Genomic DNA, 23,897 nt, shown 5'->3' on the forward strand with positions numbered 1-23,897 from the left:
CCTAGCTTTAAAACAAATGTATCTGACATGTATTTTAATTTTAAGCTTGTTTATGACCTATACCGCATCCCATCACATGTGAGATCTCTAGATCTTTGGCTTCATTAATTTATACTCTTTTGGAATTAGAGTAATTTTGTTGTCAATATTGGTCTTTTTCTTTACCTTTCGTTAAAATCCCTCCTCAGGGTTGCATAAAGAGAACAGATAAGAAACCAACCTGTTGAGGAAACCAAACAGCTATTTACCAAAAAAACACAAAAAAACAAAAAACAAAAAAAGGTCTAAAAGTCAAAGCCCAAATCCTGATAGCCTTTGTGGACCCTTCAAACAATGTGTTCACATTGGTATGAAAGAAATGTGAGTCCTCTTAGATAATAGGAGTCACTGAGATAACCGGGGTTACTTATCTTTATCTCTGCGATATAATGAGTGGCTGCTGATGTCAGATAAGCTCACTGACTGTAATGGCTTTCATTACAGTCATTCAGTCCACTCTATAATATGCTAATTCATATTAAGAATGACACTCGCAGTTTAAAAAGCACATGTCATGCACTTTCACAGCGTCTCCAAACACACGTGGTGAAATCTTATCCTTTATTTTACAGCCAGTTGCATTCAGGCAAAGGTGCAGTTTCTAAAAATGCAGTGCAATGTAAAGTGACAAGTAAACATGACAGGTTATAAAATAAAAGCACAGCACCTTTAACCACTGTACAACAAAGTCATGTAAAGCTACATTTGGCTTGAGATATTTTGAAGAATAAAGGGAAAATGTGCTGTACCACCATGTGGCTTATCTATGTCATAATTTACTTCACTTGACACATAGCCTACATTTAATGCCACTTCAGTTCAAAATATGTTTATTGCACATTTACTGAGGAAAAACACACTGACCTGAGATTAGACTCACAATCTGTGACCTGTAATGGTACATGGATTGATAGACTACAAACCCAGGAAAGTCACTACTCACTACTACGCTATAGTCTCAACCCTACAATTTGTTGAATGTAAGATACATACATAATACATAAATAACCACCACATGTGAAGGCAGCAATACACAACAAGTGAAAACAGCAAGGAATGGTGGCTGTTAAAAAAGTACTGTCATTTATTCATTGCTTTCCTGCTCTCTGAATCACTTTCTATCTCCTTAAAAACCAACATATAATCAGCTTCTTTCTTTTAGTTCCTCTTGAGCCCTTTTTTTCTCACTTTGCTAAAGTACCGGTGTATTTATAACAGAGAACGATCGGATTTAAAATGTAATCTTCAAAAAAAACAAGCACAATTTGCTGTTTTGAGAAAATCTGAATCTTTCGTGTCTTATGGCTGGTATTTACTCTACTCCATCTGAACAGCTTTGGGAGTATCTTTTAGTTTAGTTGGGGTGTCTCTGCCATCCTGCTCAGTCTTTCTGGGCATTCTGGGGCTGCCAGCAGCTTTCCGGGCTGTCTGAGGGCTGGAGGAACCGGTGGCTGCTTTGCGCTGAAGCAACGGGCTCCTGGATCCTTTTGGCTTTGTTGGTGTCAACAAAGAGTCCATGACCTTTAGTGACTTTAGGCTGAGCAGACCACAGAAGTAGTTACACTGATGCTGAGAGACAAACTGTTCAAAAACTTTGGGATTCCCCTCTAAAGATAAACCTTGATATCTGCAAAAACATGACAAAAGCAAATTTTAGAGTCCTGATCAGTGTAAAGTACATTCAGAAAGCATTCACACCCCCTTCACCTTTTTCAGTTTTGTTATGTTTCAGCCTGATGCTACAGTGATTTAACTTAATTTACATATATTCTCATTAATATACACTCAGTACCCCATAATGACTAAGTAAAAATAGATTTTTTAAAATTTTTGCTAAGATATCTGATATATATTTTGCAAAGATATTTGGCAGTAATCACAGCCTTGACTATTTTTGAATATGATGCAAAAGGCTTTGCATCCCCAGATTGGGAGACTTTCTGCCATTCTTCTTTGCAAATCCTCTCAAGCTCTGTCAGGTTGGATGGGGACTCCTGGTGGACAGCGATTTTCAGGTCTCTTCAGAGATATTCGATAGGGTTCAAGTCAGAGCTCTTGCTTGGCCACTCTAGGACATTTACAGAGTTGACCCTTAGCCCCTCCTGTGTTGTCTTGGCTGTTTGCTTAGAATCCTTGTCATGTTCATAGGTGAATCTTTGAAACACCCCCACAGCATGATGCTGCCACAACCATGCTTCTCTAGTGGGATGGTACTGGCAGGTGACGAGCAGTGCCTGGTTTCCTCCTGACATAATGTTTAGAATCAAGGCAAAACAGTTCAATCTTGGGTTCATTTGACCAGAGAATAATGTTAATCCCAGTCTGAGAGTCCATCAGGGGCTTTTTGCAAACTCTAAGTGGGTTTCATATGTTTTACAGGAGAAGAGGCTTCAGTTTAGCCACTCTGCTATAAAGCCCAGATCAATGGAGGGCTGCAGTGATGGCTGTCCTTCTGGAACTTTGTCCCATCTCCACACAGGATCTCTGGAGCTCAGTTATAGCACTTTAAGACAGACACGGTTCTGGTTCTGGCTCTGGCTCTGTTTTGGACTCTCAGAACCTTAGTGCTTTCTGGTGAACCAGCCTGCATACACACCAGTTTAAGTGGAACCAAAGTGGGAGGACATGATGGACATGTATCACCACGTCCACTTTTGCCCAAGTCTTTTATTACTGTCCTGGTTTTCCTTCTTCAGTTTTTTGAGCTTATCAAATATTTGGTCTTGCGTTCGGGTGAACCCAGCCATCTCTTCTGTAAGTTCGGCATATAACTTTACTCTTCTTTGTACTCCTCTCCAGCTTCACCTGGAATTTCCTCAGTGCCCAGATTACAACCAAACATTTTGTCTCCTCAGTAGACCACTTTTTCTCCATTTTCTACTCATCTTCACAACCTAGAATATGACATGCCTACTGATGATGCCTATTTTTGGTTCAAGCTGAGAACCAACTTTTCAGGTTCTGAACCAATTTTCTTTCAGTTTGAACGTGCCGGTCGGCTCAAAATTTGGTTTGGGAACCAGAACTGGCACAGACTCCTGCCGGTCTGAAAGGCTTATGAGAGTGACCATCAGGTTCTTGGTCACCTCTCTTACTAAGGCCTTTCTCCCCTGATTGCTCAGTTTGGCCAGGTGACCAGCTCTTGGAAGAGTACTGGTTTTGCCAAACTTCCACCATTTGAAAAATATCGAGGCCACTGTGCTCTAGGGCAGTGGTTCTCAACTGGACTAGCCTCAGGACCCCCCAGTATCTTTGATGACAAATTGTGACCCAGATTTCATAAAATGTCCAACAATGCACCTCTAGTAAATACAAATGTAGCACTTAAGGTTAGAAGAATTTATGACAGGAAAAGAGAGGACAAAACTGACATGTTTTACACCCTCTTTCCCCATTATAACATGTAAATTTTAGCGAGTTTTCCGGAGATCTTGGGAAGTTACTTCACTAACATGGTAAAAGCATGCGTTTTTTTATTGCAAGAATGAGATAAAGGAGTTTAAATTTGATAAAACATTATAATTTACCCATTATCACAATAAAACAGTTAAATAAAAGGTATGCATGTATGTTCTTCATAGACTTTTGCCACCATGCTTTTCCAGACGCACATTTGCGACCAACTGAAAACTGCTCCGCGATCCACTTTTGGGTCCTGACTCACCAGTTGAGAACCATTGCTCTTGGGAACCTTCAGTGCAGCAGATCTGTGCCTTGCAACAATCCTGTCTCTGAGCTCTGCGGGCAGTTCCTTTGACCTCATGGCTTGGTTTTTACTTCTATAGAGGGGTGTTTGCTTTTTCAAATCATGTCCAATCAATTTAACTGACCACAGGTGGACTCCAATCAAGGTGTAGAAACATCTCAGCAAAGATCCAGAGAAATGGGAGGAACCTTTTAGGTGTTGTTGCAAAGGGTCTGAATACTTATGTCAATGTGATATTTCAGTTTTTTATTTTTAATTCATTTGCAAAAAAAACCCTTAAAACCGTGTTTTCACTTTGTCATTATAGGTTACTGAGTGTAAATGAATAAGAATAAAATGATCATTTTTTATTGTAGCATCAGACTGCAACATATCAAAACTGAAAAAGTGAGTGGGGCCTGAATACTTTCTGAATGCACTGTAAATGTAAATTACCTGAAAAATTGGGAATTCTCAGTATAATTCACAGGAACAACACAATACAAATAAACTTACCCTGTTGATTTCACTGATATTCTGACACTGGTGAGCTTTGTGTCAACACCTGAAAAATAAAAACATGTAATTACTTCAGTGCAAATGAAATTTAAATGAGGTGTAAATACAGTAAGAACTGTCATCACAGTAAGTCCAGTCCAACATAAGCAGGACATAGTTTTCAAAACAAAAGCAATATAATTATGTCCTATTTTGTCAGCAAAATAAATCATCTGGAACCTGGAGATGTTGAGAATATGTACAACTCAATGTTTAAAAGGGTTACAGATCTGTGCTCTGTAGTAATTGGCTCCATCTATGGTCGTAAGGTGTAATTGCAGGTACATCATGAATTTCACTTATCAGAGATCCCAAACAATGACTTGTCATCTGCTTTTTCTCTGCTTGTTCTAGTTACCTTGTTTTCTTCATGGACAGAGGGAATTGAGACACTGGAAAAACAAAATGCTGCTTCACAATGAATACAGCAGAAGATTGGGTCTGTTATCTTCTGTCAGTTGGATGGAAAAGATTTTACACATTTAATTCTTTGGTATTCTAGGAAATCTAAGTGCTGTCATTATTGGGTTTGTGGAGAAGAGAGATTTAAAGCAGGGGAAGGTCAGTTATTTACAGCTCCTGAGAGGAAATTATTTTTGTTTTCATTTGACCAAGTCAATTCTGCATGTGCATGAGTGCAAGAAAAAAACTGCACTGTCAAGTCTCTTGCTTATCATTTATCATCATAGTAGGAAATATAAACAAAGGCTATTTCATCCGTGTGAAGTTAATCGCTTAATCTGACACCTGCCTCCTAGCAGTGTGTTTAGGCTTTTAAAATGACTGTAAATATGATCAATCATGTCTCTCTTGCTTTCATGGGACATAAAGAGACATCAGCATCAATGTCAGCTTGTTTTATTACCAGCAAAACAATTTTAAGAACTCTTGGAAGCATTTTCACCACCAAAAAAAAAAGTATTTTCTCTATCTCAAAATTGTAGATTCTTTTTCAATTTCTTGGCAGGAAAAGACAACAAAGTCCCAAACCTGTGGCTGGCACAGGCTGGTAATAAGTTTGTCAAAGGATTTTATTCAAACAAGAAAAATAAGTTGATTGTTTATCAGGATGCCTACTCAAGCAAACATCTATCTGGCTGCATTTTTTCTGTGCAATCTTTGCAACACCATCAAATTAATTGTACAGGAAGTTGAAGAAATATTCAGTAGTGTGATGGTAATTTTTTTGCAACTTTCTTGTACTTGGCGTATTCCTCAATTGAAGCAATGCATGGTCCTGTTTTCATAATCTTGCAAGTTGTTCTCAAATTATGCACGCAGCTTGAACGGGTATTTGACTGTTAGAGGTCAAATCTTCATTAAGTCAGCACACAATTGCTGATCCACAATTACTCATTACATTTGCTCCGCCTTGGTTATAAAACAAAGCTTGTTTTGATATGTACAAGCTTACTGCCTCTTGATCAAAATGCTATAGTTTGTAAGGTATAATCGACATGCCATTGCTTCAGTGTTAATCTCTTTCTTTCTTTAACCCACTTTATATCAAGTCTGCTTCATAAAAAAAAGTTTTATTCAACTAAATCTATACTGAAACTCAAAAGAGTGAAAAGTCCTAAAATGGGACTAGAAATAATGAAGATTTTAATGCAAAGTCTAAGACTGAATTTAAAGTAGTTGACAAAATAAACACTGAATTGCTCAGTTGATTTCTAGCATTTTCCTACCCTCTAGCCGAGTCAGCAGTAGGTTGCCATTGGTCCACTGATAGATCCAGTGTTGGAAGGTGCAGCATTTCCGCTCTACCTCAGAGCCAGTCTTCATGTCCATTCTGCCTGTATGATCCAAGACAGAGTATTTCTGAAAGTCTCCAGTCAGATTGGCCTCTACTGTGGCATATGGGACAGTGTTTGCTGGGCGGTACATCAGGTAGACTGGAATCACCCTGTGAAACATAGATCTCTGGTATGTTAATCACATTTAGAGACTGTTATGGTAAATGTACAGTAAAAACATAACCAGGAAGGTGTTAAATTTTGATTTACTACACTTACTCTAGAGAGGGACCAAAGTGTTCTATCACTCTTGCCTCTGCATTGAAGATCTTGCAGTACTCCCGAGCCAAGTTCTGCATTTTACACTCCTGTGTGCAAAACATTGGAAAGTATCCAGTTAGGATAAGATCTACCTATGCCAATATGTCTATTTGATCTTAATTGGATTAGAACTACAGTCATCCTACATGACATCTGATTATCTCACTTCTATGCTGGGTTTGTGAGTTGATGGAGTGATTTCAAAAAGACTCACCTGCTTGACAACCTCCAGGTTCCTGTCAATGAGGCAGCTTTCTCCTTTGCCTCCATAGGTGATCGGGTTGCATACTTTAATGACACACATGTTTCCAGACTCAAACACAGGCTCCAAACCATAAATAACTTTTGCTCTCCAGACTTTGTGGAAACATCCATCGCCGATATGAGATTCCTGCATCATTATACGGCCAAAGAATTTGTTGCCCAATGTGCCAGAATCAGCCACACCCCTGCTGAAGATCATGGGTGTCATTTCGATTTCTTCTCCAACTGCACACCGAAAAGAGCAGGAATGGCTGTCAAGTGTTTGAACTCTACTTTAACATAGGAACAGCTAGAGACTGAAACACTAAATATCTCATCTTACCAGCAAGGTCCTCACGGAGGGACAGTCCAGTCAAAACTACAACACAGACATAAAGAAAAAGTGAGACTTGTTGGGTGCTGTCACTAGGAGACAGATGTTTAATGCTACACGTGGCTACATGTAAGGTAAAAGATGACTTACTGTCTGAGCTAAGAAGATAGTCTGTGGAGTCAGTCCCATATTCATTTGTGATTGAGCATCTGTAAACACCAGAGTCTTTGCATGATGCCTGAACAATGGCAAGGTTGACCTGAGTTTCATCCCCGGCACTGAGAAACAAACAGAACAAAGATGAAAAATGAAGCTTTTCAGAAGTTTGAAGGAATAAGTGATTATTCTTAGCTTTGTCAGATGGAACAGTTTGAAATATATTGTTCTTCTTTTGATATTTTCTTCATTATTCTGATCCCTAAAGTGTTTTGAGCAGATTGTTTTTGTGAACAGCACTGGAAACTTACCTCCTTTTTATCTGACCAATCCCCACTTCATTCCTACACCATTTGATCGTAGAATCACTGAGAACATTAAAGAACTGGCACCACAGTTTCAAGTGTCCTGAAGCATCTGCAAAGGTCTCCCCTCGGATCTTGCGGATGACTTGAGGGGCTGGAGTGAAAGACCAAACACAAACAATAAGGTTAAGAGCTTATGAATAAGATAGCATCATAAACTCAGACTGAATACACTTAAATACACTTACACACTTTACACATGTAAAGAGCTATATTGTGTGGCAAAAAAACAGCAAATATAAGACACCGCACTTTAAAAAAGTGTGTGTACATGAAAAGCAACCCTTTTCTGTGTAAGAAAATAAAGAATTTATGCTCCTCACATCCTGTATGAGAATCTATAAGTGTCTCACGATTCAATTTGATTCGGAGTCTGGGGATCACGATTCAATTCAGAATCCAGTCTGCTGTGCATTAAGGGGCTGTAATTTACTATTTGACATTAAAAACAGGGAGTGGAAGAACAGGTGTAATGTTTTAAGAAGTGACTGTGTTAAATGGTGACTTTTCAGCTGCAGGTAACGTAAATTCAACATTATTAAGACACTTTATGTGTAATATATGCTTCTAAGATATTCATTTCGTGAAAAAGTAATCAAATGGCTCTTTGAGTTTTCGATGTCCGTTTTTATCCCAGACGCATTTGACGTTTAGTCACTGGTTTACACGGTAGCTCATTAAACCGTTACACCGATCTTTGACGTGAAACAGACAATGGAGCCTGTTATTTTTTATTGTCCGTGTCAGTAGTTGTTGGCTGTTCTAATCTTCTAATTTTTACTCCAAGTAAAATGTATGATGTGAATTATGAACCGTTCCTGAAGTAGGCTATTACCTCAGCACACTTAGCACGCAGGTGGGGTCAAGCTGCCTCTTACATGGTCAGTGGAATCCACAGTGAGTCTTAAAACTTTTATTTTGGGAAAACAGGACAGATTGAGTATCAAAAGGCTCTAAATACAGTTCAGGCAGTAGGAAAGTGTGTCAGACACTGCAATGTAAGAATAACCGACATTAAGAGCTAGCACTGCGAACAGCTTAGCTAACGGGCCACACAGCCATCTGCAGTGATGGAAACATGGAGGAAATTAGAATGCACTCAGGATGTACGTTTAAACATAAAGATTCTTGGATATTTTGAATCAGTTCAAAGCTTCAGATATTAATATATGCCATTATGATGAGTGTTGATTTTTTTCAGCACCTCTATGCACAGCATGCTGGTATTATTAACTATGTCAGTGTTATGGCACTACTTTTAGTATGGTCTGCAACTTGGACACGTTTAATAGATGAGATTTAGTTGTCTGTACCAGGAAAAATAGTAAATAGATTTAAGCTTGTGTTGTGCTTTCCACTTAAGAGTGCTTTCACACCGCTGGACACTCACCCATCCACACAGTCTTCACACACTGATGGTGAAGGCTGCTTTGTTAGCCCAATTTTTCATTAACATTAGCTAATCCCATTCATACACATTCATACATTTTCACATGTCCATGATGCAGCTGTGGGAGCAATCTAGGATAAAGTGATGCCCTTGGACACATCAGTATGGCAATCAAGCCCTAACCTTCCAACTGAGGCATGGCTGACCCTAACACTAAACTGTCACTCCACCACCAACCCACCCAAAAATGGAACTATCTGCCTTTAATTAGCAAATGAAAAACTTTACAGCAGGTTAAAAGATTGACACAACACCTATTGCACTGGTGGACTTTGTGCCCTGATGTACAATAAAGACTGCCAATTGCTGTCTTGGGTGGTGCATTAGACATGAGGAAACTCCATCCAGGGTGCACTTCCAATGGACAAATATTGAAAAAGTGACCTCTAGGATCCTCTGGTACCCTACTGGTACCAAGTTTGTACACTGGCACCCTACCAGTGGACAAAGGTTTTCCTTTTTGCATACTGCCTCTGTGTGTAACATTATTGTATGCAACACATGTCTGACAATATGTGCAAATTCAGTAGGTTTTAAAGCTACAGTCATTTAAAACTTCCATTTATTGGTGGCAAACAAAGGCAAATGTACTACAATGGCCAAAATGGTTTCTACTGGGATGCAGAAGCAACAGTATGCTGAAAATAGGGGATGCTGGGTAAAGTTAATGTTTCAGAGCTCAGGGAATTTACAGCAGCAGCAGCAACCAGGACTCTGAAACAGGAGACATCTAAGACTCAGCAGGGTAAAGAGATGAACAAAAAGGAGGTCAGGCATCTCTCAGCACCAAACTAAAGAGGCCTGAGTGGTGGTTTTGACAGGGTCAGTCTCTGGTGGCCGAGAGCCAAACCATCAAAAACATTTATCTGCTGCCAAGTTCTGTGGAAAAGATCTGCTTTAAAATGTTTTCCTTAAAATATGTTCCACTTTGTTCCTGTTTTTGTTTTATTTTTGAAACAATTTATTTTGGGCCATTGCAGCACATTTGTCCTTGTCAGCCACCATAGCTTTCTGTTCAAAGACCGTTTTACCTTTGAATGGGTCTCTCTTGTCCTTCTCTGCAGGTTTCCCCTCAGTGGGTGTTTCTATCTCCTGACTGGGCTGCGGGCTTGGTGCTTGAGTCTCAGGTGCCATCTTCCTCCTGCTGAAAACAGGAGAATGCCTTTCTGCGGGGGATGCTGGCTCACTTGGGGGCTGCAGCAGAGGTGAGCGTCGTGACAGGCTTGGAGATGTAGAGACTGTCGCAGGACTTGGGGAAAGTCTGTTGCCTTGTACAGAAACATCCTTTTTAGGACTTTGGTTATCAAGTGTAGGTGCGTCATCTGCAGCCTCCTCAGGTTCAGACTTGGGGATAACGATTTTGCGTCTAGCACCAGAGGCCAGCTCTTGTGGTGTTGCAGAAGGAATGGGAGAAACACAGTTCCTTCTTTTTAACAATGGACTGGTCTCTGGAGTCAGACTGGATGGGGAGCTAGTCCTTGAAGAATCTTGAGAGATAAGTTGAGAATTACTCTGTTGAATATCTGTACTTTCAGTGCTTTCAACAGGTAACCTTGGTAAAATCTGTGAACTGGTCTTTGCATCTTCCTCTTTGTTTTGATCTAAAAGTGCTGCAGAACTCATTCTACTAATTCCCCTTTCAGTTTCACTGTCGAGTTTAATTTCTGGAGTTAACCTTTGTATCACCTCGGTGCCTTTGCTTGGAGCAGGTTTGTCGTTAGCGTGCTCTAAAACAGTAGTATTTGCCCCTTGACTACTGGCCTTTATAGGTGTCACTGTAAGAGGAGTCGCTGGTTCTCCAGTGACGCTTCCAGAAAGTTTTGAAATTTGGCTGTAAATCATTTCTTCCTTTGATGGCAAAGGAGGAAAATTGACACTTTGACTCCCAGAAAGGTGAGCATCAGTGGAATGTCTTGAAGTAACCTCAGCTGATGCTTTAGTTTCTGGGCAAACATCCATTACACATTCATTATATTCCCTGGCACTACCATGAAACTCTGCAGTCTCTGTAGCAGTGCCAGTGTCTTCACCAGAGATTGGGGGGATAGCAATTGCTTTTTGAGGAGCGGGTGAAATTGAAATTAGTTCCTGGTCAGTTTTATTTAGTTGATGATAAACCTCCATGAGTGTATCCTTAATATTTCTGAGAGGAGTAACGTCAATAGTCGTCTCCTTCCGCCTGTTGATTATTGTCTTTGTGAGTTCTGCTTTGCCGTTCCCATCTTGTATCTCCATATGTGTTTCAGTAGAGGGTGACCCGTGTTCATAGTCAGCATGGAGTGGTATGGCAGACAATGAATTGGCAAGTGTGGACTCAAGAGCCTTTATCTGTGCTCTCAAGATCTCAGCTATTGACAAAATTCTTGTCACAGGCTTTGGGATTTCTTGGAATTCTTGAACTGATGATTGGCACAAGTTTTCTTGCGTTGTTGTCCGAAGTGGCGCTGCTGGCTCATGCACAGCTGACTTCGGATTGTGTATTTCTGGTGTAGTTTTCGCTGCCATTTTTGTTGCATGTGCATTCTTCTCACTTTCTTTATCAGATGCATTCACAATGACATCAGTTTGTTGGTTTGCTGCCTCCATGATCACGCCTGCCTCTCTTTGCTTGGTCATATGTACAGCAGCAGCGTCTGTCTCCATTTCAACTTCCCTCTCCTTTGGGGCCCACCTGTCAGACTGCGCTAGAAACCTACCAACCTCGTTACTCTTTACCTTCTCATCAACTTGTATTTCTGTGCCTTCAACAGTTTTTATGGCTGTATCAACTTGGCTTCGGTCGGCGCTGGGGGAAACGTTACACCCTGGCGAGTTCTCGGCATTACCAGAGCTTTGGAGGGCTGACTTGTGTAGGTCTGTATAAAGCATAGTATGGATTTCACTTGATCCCCTGGTATGATCTCGTGTGTCCTGTGTCACTATGTTATCAGCTGCTTGAGGAACACTGTGCAAAGAATGGGTCTGGATGTCATCAGTCGCAGTCGCCTTTTCAGATGCAGTCTTTTGTGGTGGTCGTGCTTCCATCGTGCGCTGGTTGGATTGAGGCTCAAGGATGACAGGTGCGTCATTCCTGTTCATCTTTGGACGGGCCTGTGTAACCTTGGGACATAACACATCAGAGGTTTCCATGCTGTAAATACTCATCCCTGCCTGGGCTGGACATGGATAAACACATGTAATTTTAAAAACAGCAACACAGTAACCAGCAACAAACAACAGAATGTAAAGACCTTTAAGCAAAAAGAAAGTTATGAACACAAAAATAGATTTAAGTGATGGGAGGTTTTCTTCACCTGTTCTATTGGCAACGTTGAAAATGCTTTTAAACTGCCATATTACAGTTTCTGTTCCAGGGTTTTTCCTGCATATAAAATTACAAGGCGACTGCCTCCAGCAAATTTCAGGTTGCGCCCAGCACACTTTGGACTAGATAGATGTCATTAACTGCAGTTGCAGTATTACACTGATGTGGGGGCCCTGTATCAGCAATCGCTGCAAAAACTCTCAAAGAGGAAGAACAGAATGAGAAACTACGAGTTTCTACAATTTTCTAGATTTTTTTTCCCTACAGCAGATGCATTAGATGAACACAGTGTGGACAGTTGCTATGCTTTGTGTGTGTTTGAGCTAAACACACATAGAGCACAGCACGGACAAATACACTTTTTTCTCTCCACTAAATGCTGTAGGATCCATGTATGTATATATGTTAGCGTGCTGCCCCATATATGCAGGCGTTTTTGTCTGTCACACTTATGCGGGCTGGTTGCTATGTTTATTTAATTTATTTCTGTGATTTCTTTTCCTTAGATGATACAAATTTGGTGTGAGTTGATTGAGTGTCAATCAGATGTATCACTTAACAGGATATATTGATCTTTATTGAGGATTAGCGGATTTAAAACGTGATCAAAATTATTGCACCAACAAACCCCATTTAATGAGGCAGTGAGAAAGAGGGAGTCAGGTTAAAAATGTTAAAAACATGACCTGTATGACAAGTTTTTAAGCTTGTTTTTTTTTTCAAATTTGAAAGTGTTTTATTATCAAATTGAACATCCATTAAGGAAAGTGTATAAAAGATTTGTTTTATGTCAGTAACAGTTTTTTAAGGACAAAAACTGGTATCATTCAAAACCTTTATCTGGAGGTCGGACCAGGAAACATTAAAAATGGCAAATCAAACTGTAATCAGTGCATCTCTGGTTTAAGTACTATAGGAGTAAAAATTGTTTGAAGAGAAAAACATTTTTATAGGTTTGGCCTCTTAATTTTGCTCTGAAAGTGCACTAGATTGTTGATGTTAACTTTAAAATGAATACATTTTTCTCCCAGAGGGGCATCCCCCAGACGCCCCTGGAAAGTTCTGAGTGTGCATGATCAGAATATTACCACCTCTGCCTCAATATGAACCAGGAAAAACCCTGTATTCATGTTAGTAGATGATTACTCAAATAAATAAAAGTCAGATCCAAGAGCAAAAAAGTCTTCAAGAGCCCAACCAGTTCCCTTCGGATTGAAGTCTGAAACCTGATAACCTAAAAAAAATCTTAATACCACAGTCACCAGAAATATTACCTTAGCCATGCTGAACCAAGCAACAAGCACTGGTTTACTGGTGTTTTCACACATGCACAAAACTACTGAAAATTTAATGATTTTTTTTTTTTGCAGTGAAGTGCATGTATGAACATTACCTACTGATTCCTTCACTTCAGCCTGGCATCTTCCTGCCATCATGAAGCTGGGCGAGTATATGTGTGAATGCAACTAAAGATATTCAGGAAAATCTACTGCAGGTGAGGAGGCAGGGTATGATGACATACCATTTTTCTTCTATCCAGTATATTTTTCCCAATTTGCTTTTATTTTTTGCTACTGTTTGGCCAATGTAGCATTGATAAATGATAAATACTTTCATTATAGTGCTGGACTTTGTAACTAATTATTTTTAATCTAAATTTAATAGCTTGCACTCTAAAACTCCATTCCTGTACATCAGACAAAAGTTTCTAGAAAGTTTCAGGAGAGCATGTGCGAAACCAGCTTAAGACTCATTAGTGACACGTCATAATAACTACAGACTTTTAGCAATAATAAAGCATTAGTAAAAAACAATAATAAATATGTAACAAACTATGTATAAAACCAAATAAATAATCTTTTGTAAAAGTGTTGAAAAATGAGACAGATTATTAATATTTAGTGCTGTCAAGTAATTAAGACCTTATTTTAAATTAATATCAGAATTTCTGGAGTGAATAAAAATTATCTCCCCATTATATGCATTTTGGACTTTGCACTCTTTTGCCCTTGGAATTGTTTTTTGTTTTATTTTGGATTTTTGTGTTGTTTTACATTAAATATAATTACCTTTTTGTGTGGAGACAGACCTACCTCTAATCAGAAAGAAAATAAGAAATGTTGTGAAAAATATTTGATCGCATATAGCTCATTGACTTTTGACTTGACCACTGAGCTGTCTGTGAGTTTTTCAATACAAAATGAGACATTCAGGCACAGTGGTCTGCCTATTTTATATCACTGTGGCTGCAGGGAGACATTGCAGTGGCTTAACTAAAGAGCAGTCAAAGTGACAATAAAGCATATCATTGAGATAAAAAATGCACTTATAATGGACCTTTATTAGCTGTGATTAATCCATTAATGCTGACAGCCCTAGTCATAATACTTTAGAGCAGGGGTTTTCAAAGTGTAGCAAAGTGGGCCTCCCCCAAAAGAAAATAATTTATTCCATGGACCCCCACTACCATAAAAATTATACAGTTTTAACAACTTTATTTTCAAACATTTATGTGTCATCTTTAAGCATTTTTATTTCAACATTTTTATATTTTGTTCAGAATATATTTTTAAACATCCGTCTCTCCAAGGCAATCAGTTATTTGGTTTCAGTGATTAGCTTATTGCCAATATGACTTAAATTTTATGCTCTACCTTCTTATTTAGTGGGAAATATGAGTTTGCATCTATGCAGCTGATGCAGGATTGCATAACAACAGATCATCCTCCAACTTCAGCCTTGCCTGGTAACAACTTTTGGTCATTGTTGGTGCAAAAAACCTGCACTCACACAGGCTGTCCTAGCGTTTATGGCACCAAAATTCTCAGTTACCTTTAGTGACCAAAATTCCTTTCACTTCTTGTCAAAAAATTACCATGGTTTGGTTACTAGACTTAGTGCTTTTGTCTCAATATGACCTTGGGGCTTAAGCAGCCTTATGCTGTTGTTAGCGTGTACATCTTTGCTAATTAAACCATCAGGACCAATGCAGGAAAATCATAACTTTAACAGTTAACTCTACGTTAACTATAATTCTGTCCAGTTTTCCCCATTCACAGCAGAAGTTAGCAAAGCAAATCACTTTTTTGGGGTTCATGGTTTCACACCTCCCCTGAAGTCCTGTCCAGGGGAGGCCCGCCTCACACTTTGAAAACAGCTGCTTTAGAGATTATGAGTTCAGTCTAAACCTAATGCTTTATTGATTCTAGCATGTCATTATTATCAAGTGTTTCCATCACAGCTATTTCAAATTCCCTAAATTATGTGTGGAGAAATAAATCAGCTATCCAGTGAAATTAAGCATGATGAACTTCAGGTTATTTGTCCAGAAACTTTTCCCGCTATATAAAATATTTTGCATCTTTGCATCCAACTGATATTGCAAGTGTATTCATGATGAGGTGTTATTTTTGTTTATGTGTAGCCAGACAGGAATGTGAATCATTTCAAGAGGTGCCTCAGCCGTGCAGTGTTTTCTCTCAGCACTCACTGCCGTCAGAGATCAGCCATGCAGATAGAGATAGGACGATTGCATAAGCTGTGTGCAGTTACGATTTACAATCCAAAAAGGAAAGCGAGTGCTTATTTATGTTTTCAAGACTAATTTCAAGAAAACCTTGTTGCAAATACTTTAAAATGTGTGTATTTTTAATTTGTTTTTGTTTTGCTATGACAGAACAGAAATGATGTTCAGAGGTTCAGTATATGTCGATAACCCTCAAGTATTCACTTTTACTTAAAACAAATATATTTACATAAAGGTAACTGAATATTTTTCAGATGGCAAACAACTTTTATGTATGTCTGTTAAAAAGTGAGATTAACCTGTAGTTTACTGTATATGCTTGTAGTTTCTAATAAAACACAGTATGTGGCACAATTTCCTCAGAAAGTTTAGGTGAAATTCCTCTGCATTTTAAAGTATTCTTCTCTGTTGGGTTTTGTTGCTTTGGCTTGAACTCTCAGCTGCATAGCTCAACACTGCCCTCACGATTAGCAGTGGTATTGCAACATTTGGTCTGTATCTGTAAGCTTCGAGAGACTGGATGAAATATGGACAAAATAACTACAGACTTTGGACATAAAGCTCCATCCTTATCTGTCTTTGTCATTATTTTTCAAGGACTAAGATGGGATTAAAGAACATGACAAACAGCCTGAAATATAACGGCACAACATGATAACAACATCTGAATTTTAAAGTATTCTTTAGAATGAAGATAGCTTCAGAGAAAAGCACATAATGCCATTTTTCCATAGGTAATGGGAAAAGGGCATTTTTCCTTTCTCATTTCCACAAATTTAGAATACAAATGTGTGCCACACCAGCAGTATCAGCATTTCAGTCAGCTAAAGAAGTCACATGGAGTGCCAGTACCAACACATTTACGATAGTTTGCACAGGGCTTTTCTGTGGACAACCAATGTAAATGAAATGCAAGTATCTCTCAGCAACTTAATTCTTATCAAAGTTTTTCTCAGAAATAAAACTTGGAGACCTCTTGTTGTAAGGTGTGGGTAAAAGACTGTTATGAGTATTAAAAACCACAGAGTGGTATCACTTTCTAAATTAGCTCTTGGCAAGCAGCTGAGTTGAGTTCCAGTAATATTACTCCATTGCATCAGTAGAAATCTGCTTTTTCTAGATGATGATACTAAAGGGAAAGAATAATTCCATATTTCTGGGAAGGATAAATCTCCCATCTATGAACTAACCATGCCAAATGCACTGCATTAGTATACCTGTTTCATCTGTCAACATGTGCGTCATTTAATTCTTGTCACACACCAGAGCATACTTGTTGAAGCTATTAATAGCTCTAGGATGCTTGTGTTACTTATGAGGCCTGTGTTGGCAGCACAAAGCACTCATGAGCTCATGCCACAAACCTCACCCACCTCCCTCTGCAGCGCTGGCCCAGACACAGACACAAACACATTTTTTTGGCTGGGGCTTGTTTCCGTCTCAGACAGCTGATCTGTGGCCTTTTCACACGGGTGCTGGGGCAAAATAGTCCGGTTTTCACACGGTACATTCACTGCTTGAACGGCTTTAGGTGTTGAAGATCCTCCTATTGAAGTGCTTGGCTTCTTGTCGACACCCATGGCTGAAACATGATCTGTTCCAGAAGTGTTGTCTTTCCCTTTTCTTTGTGTTTGTTGTTTAGTTTCTGCTACACCTGGCTTTAGACGTGCTGAGGTAAATGGAGGGCTTGTGTTCTGTTTTTCCAGCTTTTCTTTTTTATCTCTGCTTACAGCAGCCTTGTCATGCTTTGCAGCGTTTTTCACTGCTATTCCTGACTTATTAAAACCTGTTGGTGTGATGGTAGCAGTAGGTACTGAAGGAGTAGGCTGTTCTTTGTGTAAGGGCAAGGTTACCTTAGTAGCTACTTTTTTATCCTCTGAAGGCCTCTCAGTATGTGGTACTTTCACTGTTTCTGATTTCTGTTCCCTCACATTTCTTGAGTTTGAGTCCACAGTTGATGAACAAACAGCATTCTCTACTTCCATAACCTCTTCTGAATTCACCTTAGACCTCAGGGGCCCTGTAGAGCTCAGAGACACAGAGGGTGAGGCTCTTCTCTCCTCAGATGGCCTCTCTACTGGCACATCGGATTTTGCAACTTTTGCACTACTAGAAATCTTAAGCTTCTTTTTAATAAAGGGAGTTTTGGGTTTGTGAGCAGTAAACATCTTCTGTGCAGAGTCATATACGTATGTCCCACTCTTGCTAATGTTTTCACTAGTCGTCGGTCCATTAGTGCCAGAAGACACCACTCCATTGGTGATTGGGACTGGCTTTTCTTCCACCTTTTCCACAGCTGTCTTCTCCTGTAACCTGGCTTCAGTGTCCATAGCTACCTCCTGAGGGCTCATCTCACTGCCCTCATCCTCAGTGGAGCTTGGCGCACTCAGAAAAGCATCCATTGTGGAGCGCCGTTTCCTCAGTGTGCGGTCTGGACTAATGGTTCGGAGTGGCTCCTGGTTCTCTTTACCTTCTGCTTCCCTGCGTTTGATCTCAGCCTTTTGTTTCAGCTTGCCAAAGTAGCGCTGGTGGATCTTGAACTCGTTCATTTCACCCACCTCTAGTATTCCTGAGCAGGACACAATACCTTTAGTGTTACTGGCTGAGGCCTGGTATATAGCAGCATCATCCACAGTACAACTGCAAGGATAGACAGTTAAAGTTAGAAGAAATATGGTAAAGATTACTCAGTTTTAATGAGAAAGACATAGGATAACGTAGACATAGGCAAAAAGGAAAAAAAAAAAAAAAACAATTCAAGGTAACTCTATTCATAAAAAATCTATTCAGTTTATTTTTAATCGTCTTTACTTTCAAGTTTACTTCACCCCCAACAGAGTTCTGAATAAAATTTGAAAACACTGGAAATCTGGGATAAACAATTAAAGTCAAATATTGTTTCAGTCCTTCTTAGTATACATACTTGTAAATGTGCAGGGAATGGCTTTGTCCGTTGCGGAATACTTCGTATTTAGGCAGTCCACAGTATCGGTCTAACTGCATGTCATCCTTATACCAAATTACTTGAGGAGTAGGGTGTCCTAAAGAAGAGGCAGAGTCATGATATGTGCAATAATTTTCTCAAAATGTTTACTTTTTTAAAAACTTACTTGGTAACACTTTATTTTAGTGGGCCCTAATTACCTAGTGATTTTATACTAGTAATTTTTCAAGAATATTACCTTGTAATAAGTTGGCATTTTACCAAGCTCTAACTTGGAACTATGGTAATATTAAAGAAGTATTTACCTATTGATAATTTATTTATTATCAAATAATTCCTTGTGGCAACTTTAGATATTTTACCCTAAAACACTGACTCCTGACCCTAACCCCTAACCTAATCCTAACCTTACTTTTATCCTACCCCACTAACTCTAATACTAATCCCTAACCCAAAAAATTTTAATTGAAAATTTTTCAGGAAGGACTCACTTTCATTTAGTGGGCGAAAATAATGACTTTTTCAAGGAATTATCAAGCAACTTAAACAGAAAATTATCATCTTATTTCTAAGAAATTACTGGATAAAATACCGCCCAAATACCAAAAAGAATTGCCACAATATTACGAGGTTTAAGGCTAGGGTTAAGGTTAGGGTTGGAGGGTGAGGCTTAAAAGAATTGCCACAATATTATGAGGAATTACTTGACAAGTAATACATCATTACGAAGCAAATACATCCTTTGTATTACTTGGTTATTACTTGGTAAAATGCAAATATATTACTAAGTGATTACACGTTATTCTTGAGAAATTTCTAGATACTAACAATAAAATTACTAGATAATTAGGGCCCACTAGAATAAAGTGCAACCACATACTTATATGTAAGGTGTTTCATAAGTATAAGCTTAAAGTTATTTTACAGCAACAGCTCATGTGTCTGATAAATGTAATGAGTGAAGCAGTGTGTACCTGTAACCACAATAGAGAACTTGACGTTGCAGTTCTCCGACACAGCTCTGGACTTGATAGTAATTTCAAAAGATGGCTGTGTTTCCTCCATTAAGTGTGCGATCACACTGCAAAGCGTGCTCCTGTGTAAGAAGAGGGAGCTGGTTGATTTTAAAGTAAAGATTTTTTTTTACTAATTTTTTACATTATTAATTTACATTCTGTTTCATCTTTCCATGTTTTGGAGCAGCTTGAAAGAGCAGCTTTTATGCTAAAATCATATTTTAGGCAAACTGATGTATCACAACTTTGGTTTGTTCAGATATCTGTTTTACTTTCAAACCAGTTTAATACATTTACTATCATTTCAAACATATCAGTCTTTGATGTTGTTAACACTGGGGGGGATCCAGAGTGTGGCCAATGTGGCCATGACAATCCTAGACATTAAACTGGATATCTTTGTAGCCAACCCAGGGTCCTTAATGATTGTCTATCTACCTTGTCAGAGGTTGGACTTGTGTTCAAATCACCTATGTGGCTTTGACAAGGGCTGCTTATAGATTTCATTGTATTTCACTGTAAAATTTAAGATTTTGTTGTTCTCCTTATTGTGATTTTTGACACATCTTATTTTGAGTGAAAGTAAAACAAATACCATTTGTTCATAAATGTTTTAACTCATATCTGTGTCTCCCATGCTAAAGTCTGTGGCCCAGTTTGGCCACCTCAGTCAAGATAGATCACCATGCAGTCACTGTGATGTAAAATAAACCCACCACTGCTCCATAATGTCTCAGTTCACTTTAAAAAACTCAGCTCAGTGGACAAGTCGGAAGCCATTTGCACCTAGTGTTAGCAAACATGTACTATATAAAAATCTTTCATCTACCTGTAAAAGAAGCTCTGTATCCAAACAGGAAGTTAATAAGACTGTAGAAAAATCCTAAATGACTCAAAAACCGTTTTGATTGCAAAATAGTGGAACTGTGATTAAAAATTATGCAATTAATCACAAACACCTAGAGAAATCCTTAGATTACTATGATCATAAAATCTCACATTTTGATAGTCCTTGTCATTTCTCCTTGGAAACAGGTTACTTTAAAGTTCTAATTTTGGAAGAATTTGCCGTCAATTCCTTACCCAGACTTATTCTGTAATAAATGTTGAAGGACCAGAGCAAGTAAATTATATGGGGAAGAAAATAATGTAAACAATGTGTTGAACATCCTCAGCACCAGCCACTTGAAGCGAATTAGTTTTGATTTTGTATCTTAAAATTGAAGAAGAACCTGGCACTCTTTACGTTGCAAATTAAATATCTAAATAACAATATAGTTTGATTTATTTTGTGTAGTTCTGTCTTTTAACATGAAGGTAGCAGGTCACCTCAGTCCATTGTTATAATTTATCTTATTACTGATATAGCATTGACATTAAACAAAAAAATGTTTCATTTATTTTAATATATATTATTTTTTACACCTACACTTCAAATTCCTGTTTTCTGTCAGAGATTGTTATAAGAAAGATACTAACATGTTTCTTGTGATCTTCAGCAGTTTGATAATTGTTTTGCATGAACTTTTAGAAATAATCATTACATATGACATTAATTATAAAAATTAAAACCCATATTAAACATAATGAACGGGTTGAGAGTGGTGAACCGTTATAGCATGTGGAAATATGGAGGAAACGTTACACATAATTATAATAATATGAAGTGATGTAGGCTTGCATGCATATAAGAGGATGATGTTTGTGTATATTATGTGCAGCTGATCCATGTCTGCTGTTGACATCCATCTCTGTGTTGGCTTAGTTCACAGTGAAAGGATACTTTCACACCTCACTGAAGGTTACTAATGATTAAGCACACAGCACAATACATTTAGACAGTCACACTTAAATAATGTGCTGTTCAGATTGTAGTACTATAAGCGCTGATGTTTAATCTTGTTGGAATTCATTGTTGCTCGGTTGTAAGCAGAATACAAAATATTACTGATGAACCAAAGATAAAAATATGTCTTTAGGATTTTTTTTTAACATGAAACCAATTTAATTTAACACCTTTTATTAACATTTTAAAACATTTTGACCCTTTTTTAAGGGCCAGCAAATGTTTTAAAGTGTGAAAATTCCTTATAGCTTATAACGATGCCTTTCAGTAAATGTCAGATACAGTGAGGGTCAAGATATCCTGGTTAAAACAATGAAAAACAAGAAAGCCTTTCAGACACTGAAGACTCCACCCGCTGCACATGAATTTTATAACCCCCCACCCCCCCCATCCCCCCAAAAAATAAATCTAATCATAAACTCTTGAAAGAGTTCTGCCTAAAGGTCATCACCTTTCGTTGGATGAAAAAAAATCTTTCTATGCAGCGGCTGTTGTAAGAGTAAGTAAAGCATGATGCAAAATGGCCCCCTGTTGCATAACTAAGATACTGTTCTTAATCAGGACTTTATTTAAACTCCAGTCACTGTGGCAACAAATAAAGACACAACATCCATACCACTTTCATCTCAGGTTTGGAGAACCTCTGACTATTGCTGTATAGCATGATACATAACATGCAGCCATGTATGTGTTTTTGTTGAAGGTGTACCTGGTTTCTGGCCTCACGTTAGAGAGATAACTGCAGCCACCAGACCGACTGTTTCCACTGACTTCTTCGCCATTACTCAATCTTCCATTGCCAGAAGAAGTGCGTGTTGTTATCCTCCGTGATCCCATTTTTCACCAGGTAAACAAATAGTCCAGAAAAATAGTTCACCAGGGGAAAAAATTAAAAGTTTAGGTTTCTTTTTGGCTTTCCAGAAAAGAACTAAAAGAGAAAAAGAGCAAAATCATGAACCCTTTACCAAGTTATCTTACATAAACATTTACTCAAATGGAGTTTTTGTGTTTGTACAGACAATGAAAAAACACAAGTTGGAGATGCTTTTCCTCCTGTTTCGCCCCCTTCACAAGTTCTTATTTACAGCAACAACAGTCTTTTTAAAAAGTGAACTCACCGTTTACAGGTCCTTCCCCTCCTTTGACTGATACCCCGAGGCTCTGACTTAAGGCTCTGACAATTTCCAATCAAACATGAGCATGCGTAGGCTGCTGGACTATTTATAGTTGGCCTGCAAATAGGCTCAAGAGTACATCACACTTTCCAAAACTCTCCTTTGGGCCATTTCATAAAAACAAAGTCTCAGCTACAGACAGAAAAGTTGTATAGTGAGAGGTCTGTTCATACATAAAATGTTTTCTGTTGAAGAGGGAAATCCATGATAATCCCGGGTCAAATTCAAGGTCATTCTGTTTGATAGTTTCCCGAATGAGAGGGGAGGATTAAATAAATCAGGTCGAAGGGTTTTCTCGTCTGTTCCCTGCGGATGACATGCACTGAGTGAAGAGAGGGGACTTGTGTTGTGTGCTCATAGCTGGCTGCTCTTTCTCCCAGTCAGAAGAATGACCACTTCACTTTAAGCCATTCATATGAGTATCACATTCTCACCATCATCCAGTCACACGCTTTCTTTCGAAACAGGAAAGAGTAGAGCCACAGTGACTTCACTTTGTTGCTTGCTGGCACAAAACTTCACAGAAATGGGGTGTAATGGCATTTTTTGTGCCACAGATAGCAGTCATATTTATGATATAACATGGGATGTTAGAGGCTACTATGCTGTCTCGCATGCTTTGTCTATTGAGTGACAATTGCATCGGATCCCCAGAGGAAAAGCAGTACGAATAGAACAGCCTTATATAGGCAGATCCCACTGACTGCCAAAGAGCTAAAGGCTCTTATCTTCTCATAAGCATGCACACACACACGTATGCTTTCTCTCTCACACACACACACAACAGTGATCTGCACTGTAATGGGTTTTTAAACCTCATGAGACATTTGTTAATTTCTATTTTAATTAATTTAAAACTCCTGTGAGAAGTTAAACTTATGTTGACGTGCAGACAAAAGCATGCTGATGATCTGTTCTTATATGAATGTAGTGTTTTCTGATATATCTGAATATATATTCTAGATATTCTGAATATCTCCCTCTACTTACTGACAAAGAAATCACTTATCAAGAAACCTGGCCATCCAGGATGCAAAAGAAGGCTGCTCATGCACTTTACCTGACACCTACCCCAAAGAAGGAGTCACAGGTATAAGACAGTCTGAGTCCAAAATTCAGTCACACATAGATCTCAGTGTTTTCACATGTTTACTGCAACCTTATTCCAACATAAATAGTGTGGTTAGACACACATTTTG

General features: G+C 38.6%; 1 protein-coding gene across 2 annotated transcripts; it reads right to left on the reverse strand.

Moving 5' to 3' along the window:
* Window positions 1–591: 591 nt before the first annotated feature.
* LOC121508936 (alpha-protein kinase 3-like) lies at window positions 592–22,755 on the reverse strand. 2 transcript variants are annotated; one of them, XM_041786085.1, is made up of 14 exons: window positions 22,642–22,755; window positions 22,233–22,451; window positions 19,636–19,757; window positions 18,641–18,758; window positions 17,091–18,357; window positions 9,919–11,986; window positions 7,384–7,531; window positions 7,067–7,194; window positions 6,926–6,961; window positions 6,554–6,828; window positions 6,298–6,386; window positions 5,971–6,188; window positions 4,241–4,289; window positions 592–1,666 (listed from the first exon to the last, which is right to left on the reverse strand). In XM_041786085.1, exons 2-14 carry the CDS (start codon window positions 22,358–22,360, stop codon window positions 1,357–1,359), a joined length of 4,956 nt encoding a protein of 1,651 aa, XP_041642019.1. In that variant the 5' UTR covers window positions 22,361–22,451; window positions 22,642–22,755; the 3' UTR covers window positions 592–1,356. The 2 variants fall into 2 exon arrangements, with proteins under 2 accessions (XP_041642019.1, XP_041642026.1); XM_041786092.1 differs by lacking the exons at window positions 19,636–19,757; window positions 22,233–22,451; window positions 22,642–22,755 and having other exon boundaries at window positions 17,091–18,286; window positions 18,641–18,724.
* Window positions 22,756–23,897: the final 1,142 nt, after the last annotated feature.

The sequence above is a fragment of the Cheilinus undulatus genome, linkage group 1 (assembly GCF_018320785.1).
Source record: "Cheilinus undulatus linkage group 1, ASM1832078v1, whole genome shotgun sequence".
Classification (NCBI taxonomy): Eukaryota; Metazoa; Chordata; class Actinopteri; order Labriformes; family Labridae; genus Cheilinus; species Cheilinus undulatus.

Excerpts from the sequence above, each read along its gene's own strand:
- LOC121508936 (XM_041786085.1), bottom strand. The coding sequence starts at position 22,360 with ATGGGATCACGGAGGATAACAACACGCACTTCTTCTGGCAATGGAAGA. Across the intron at positions 7,532-9,918 it reads CAAGAGAGACCCATTCAAAG|CCCCTCAAGTCATCCGCAAG; the intron begins GTAAAACGGTCT and ends CTTTCACTCCAG. Across the intron at positions 1,667-4,240 it reads ATATCAGTGAAATCAACAGG|ATATCAAGGTTTATCTTTAG; the intron begins GTAAGTTTATTT and ends ATGTTTTTGCAG.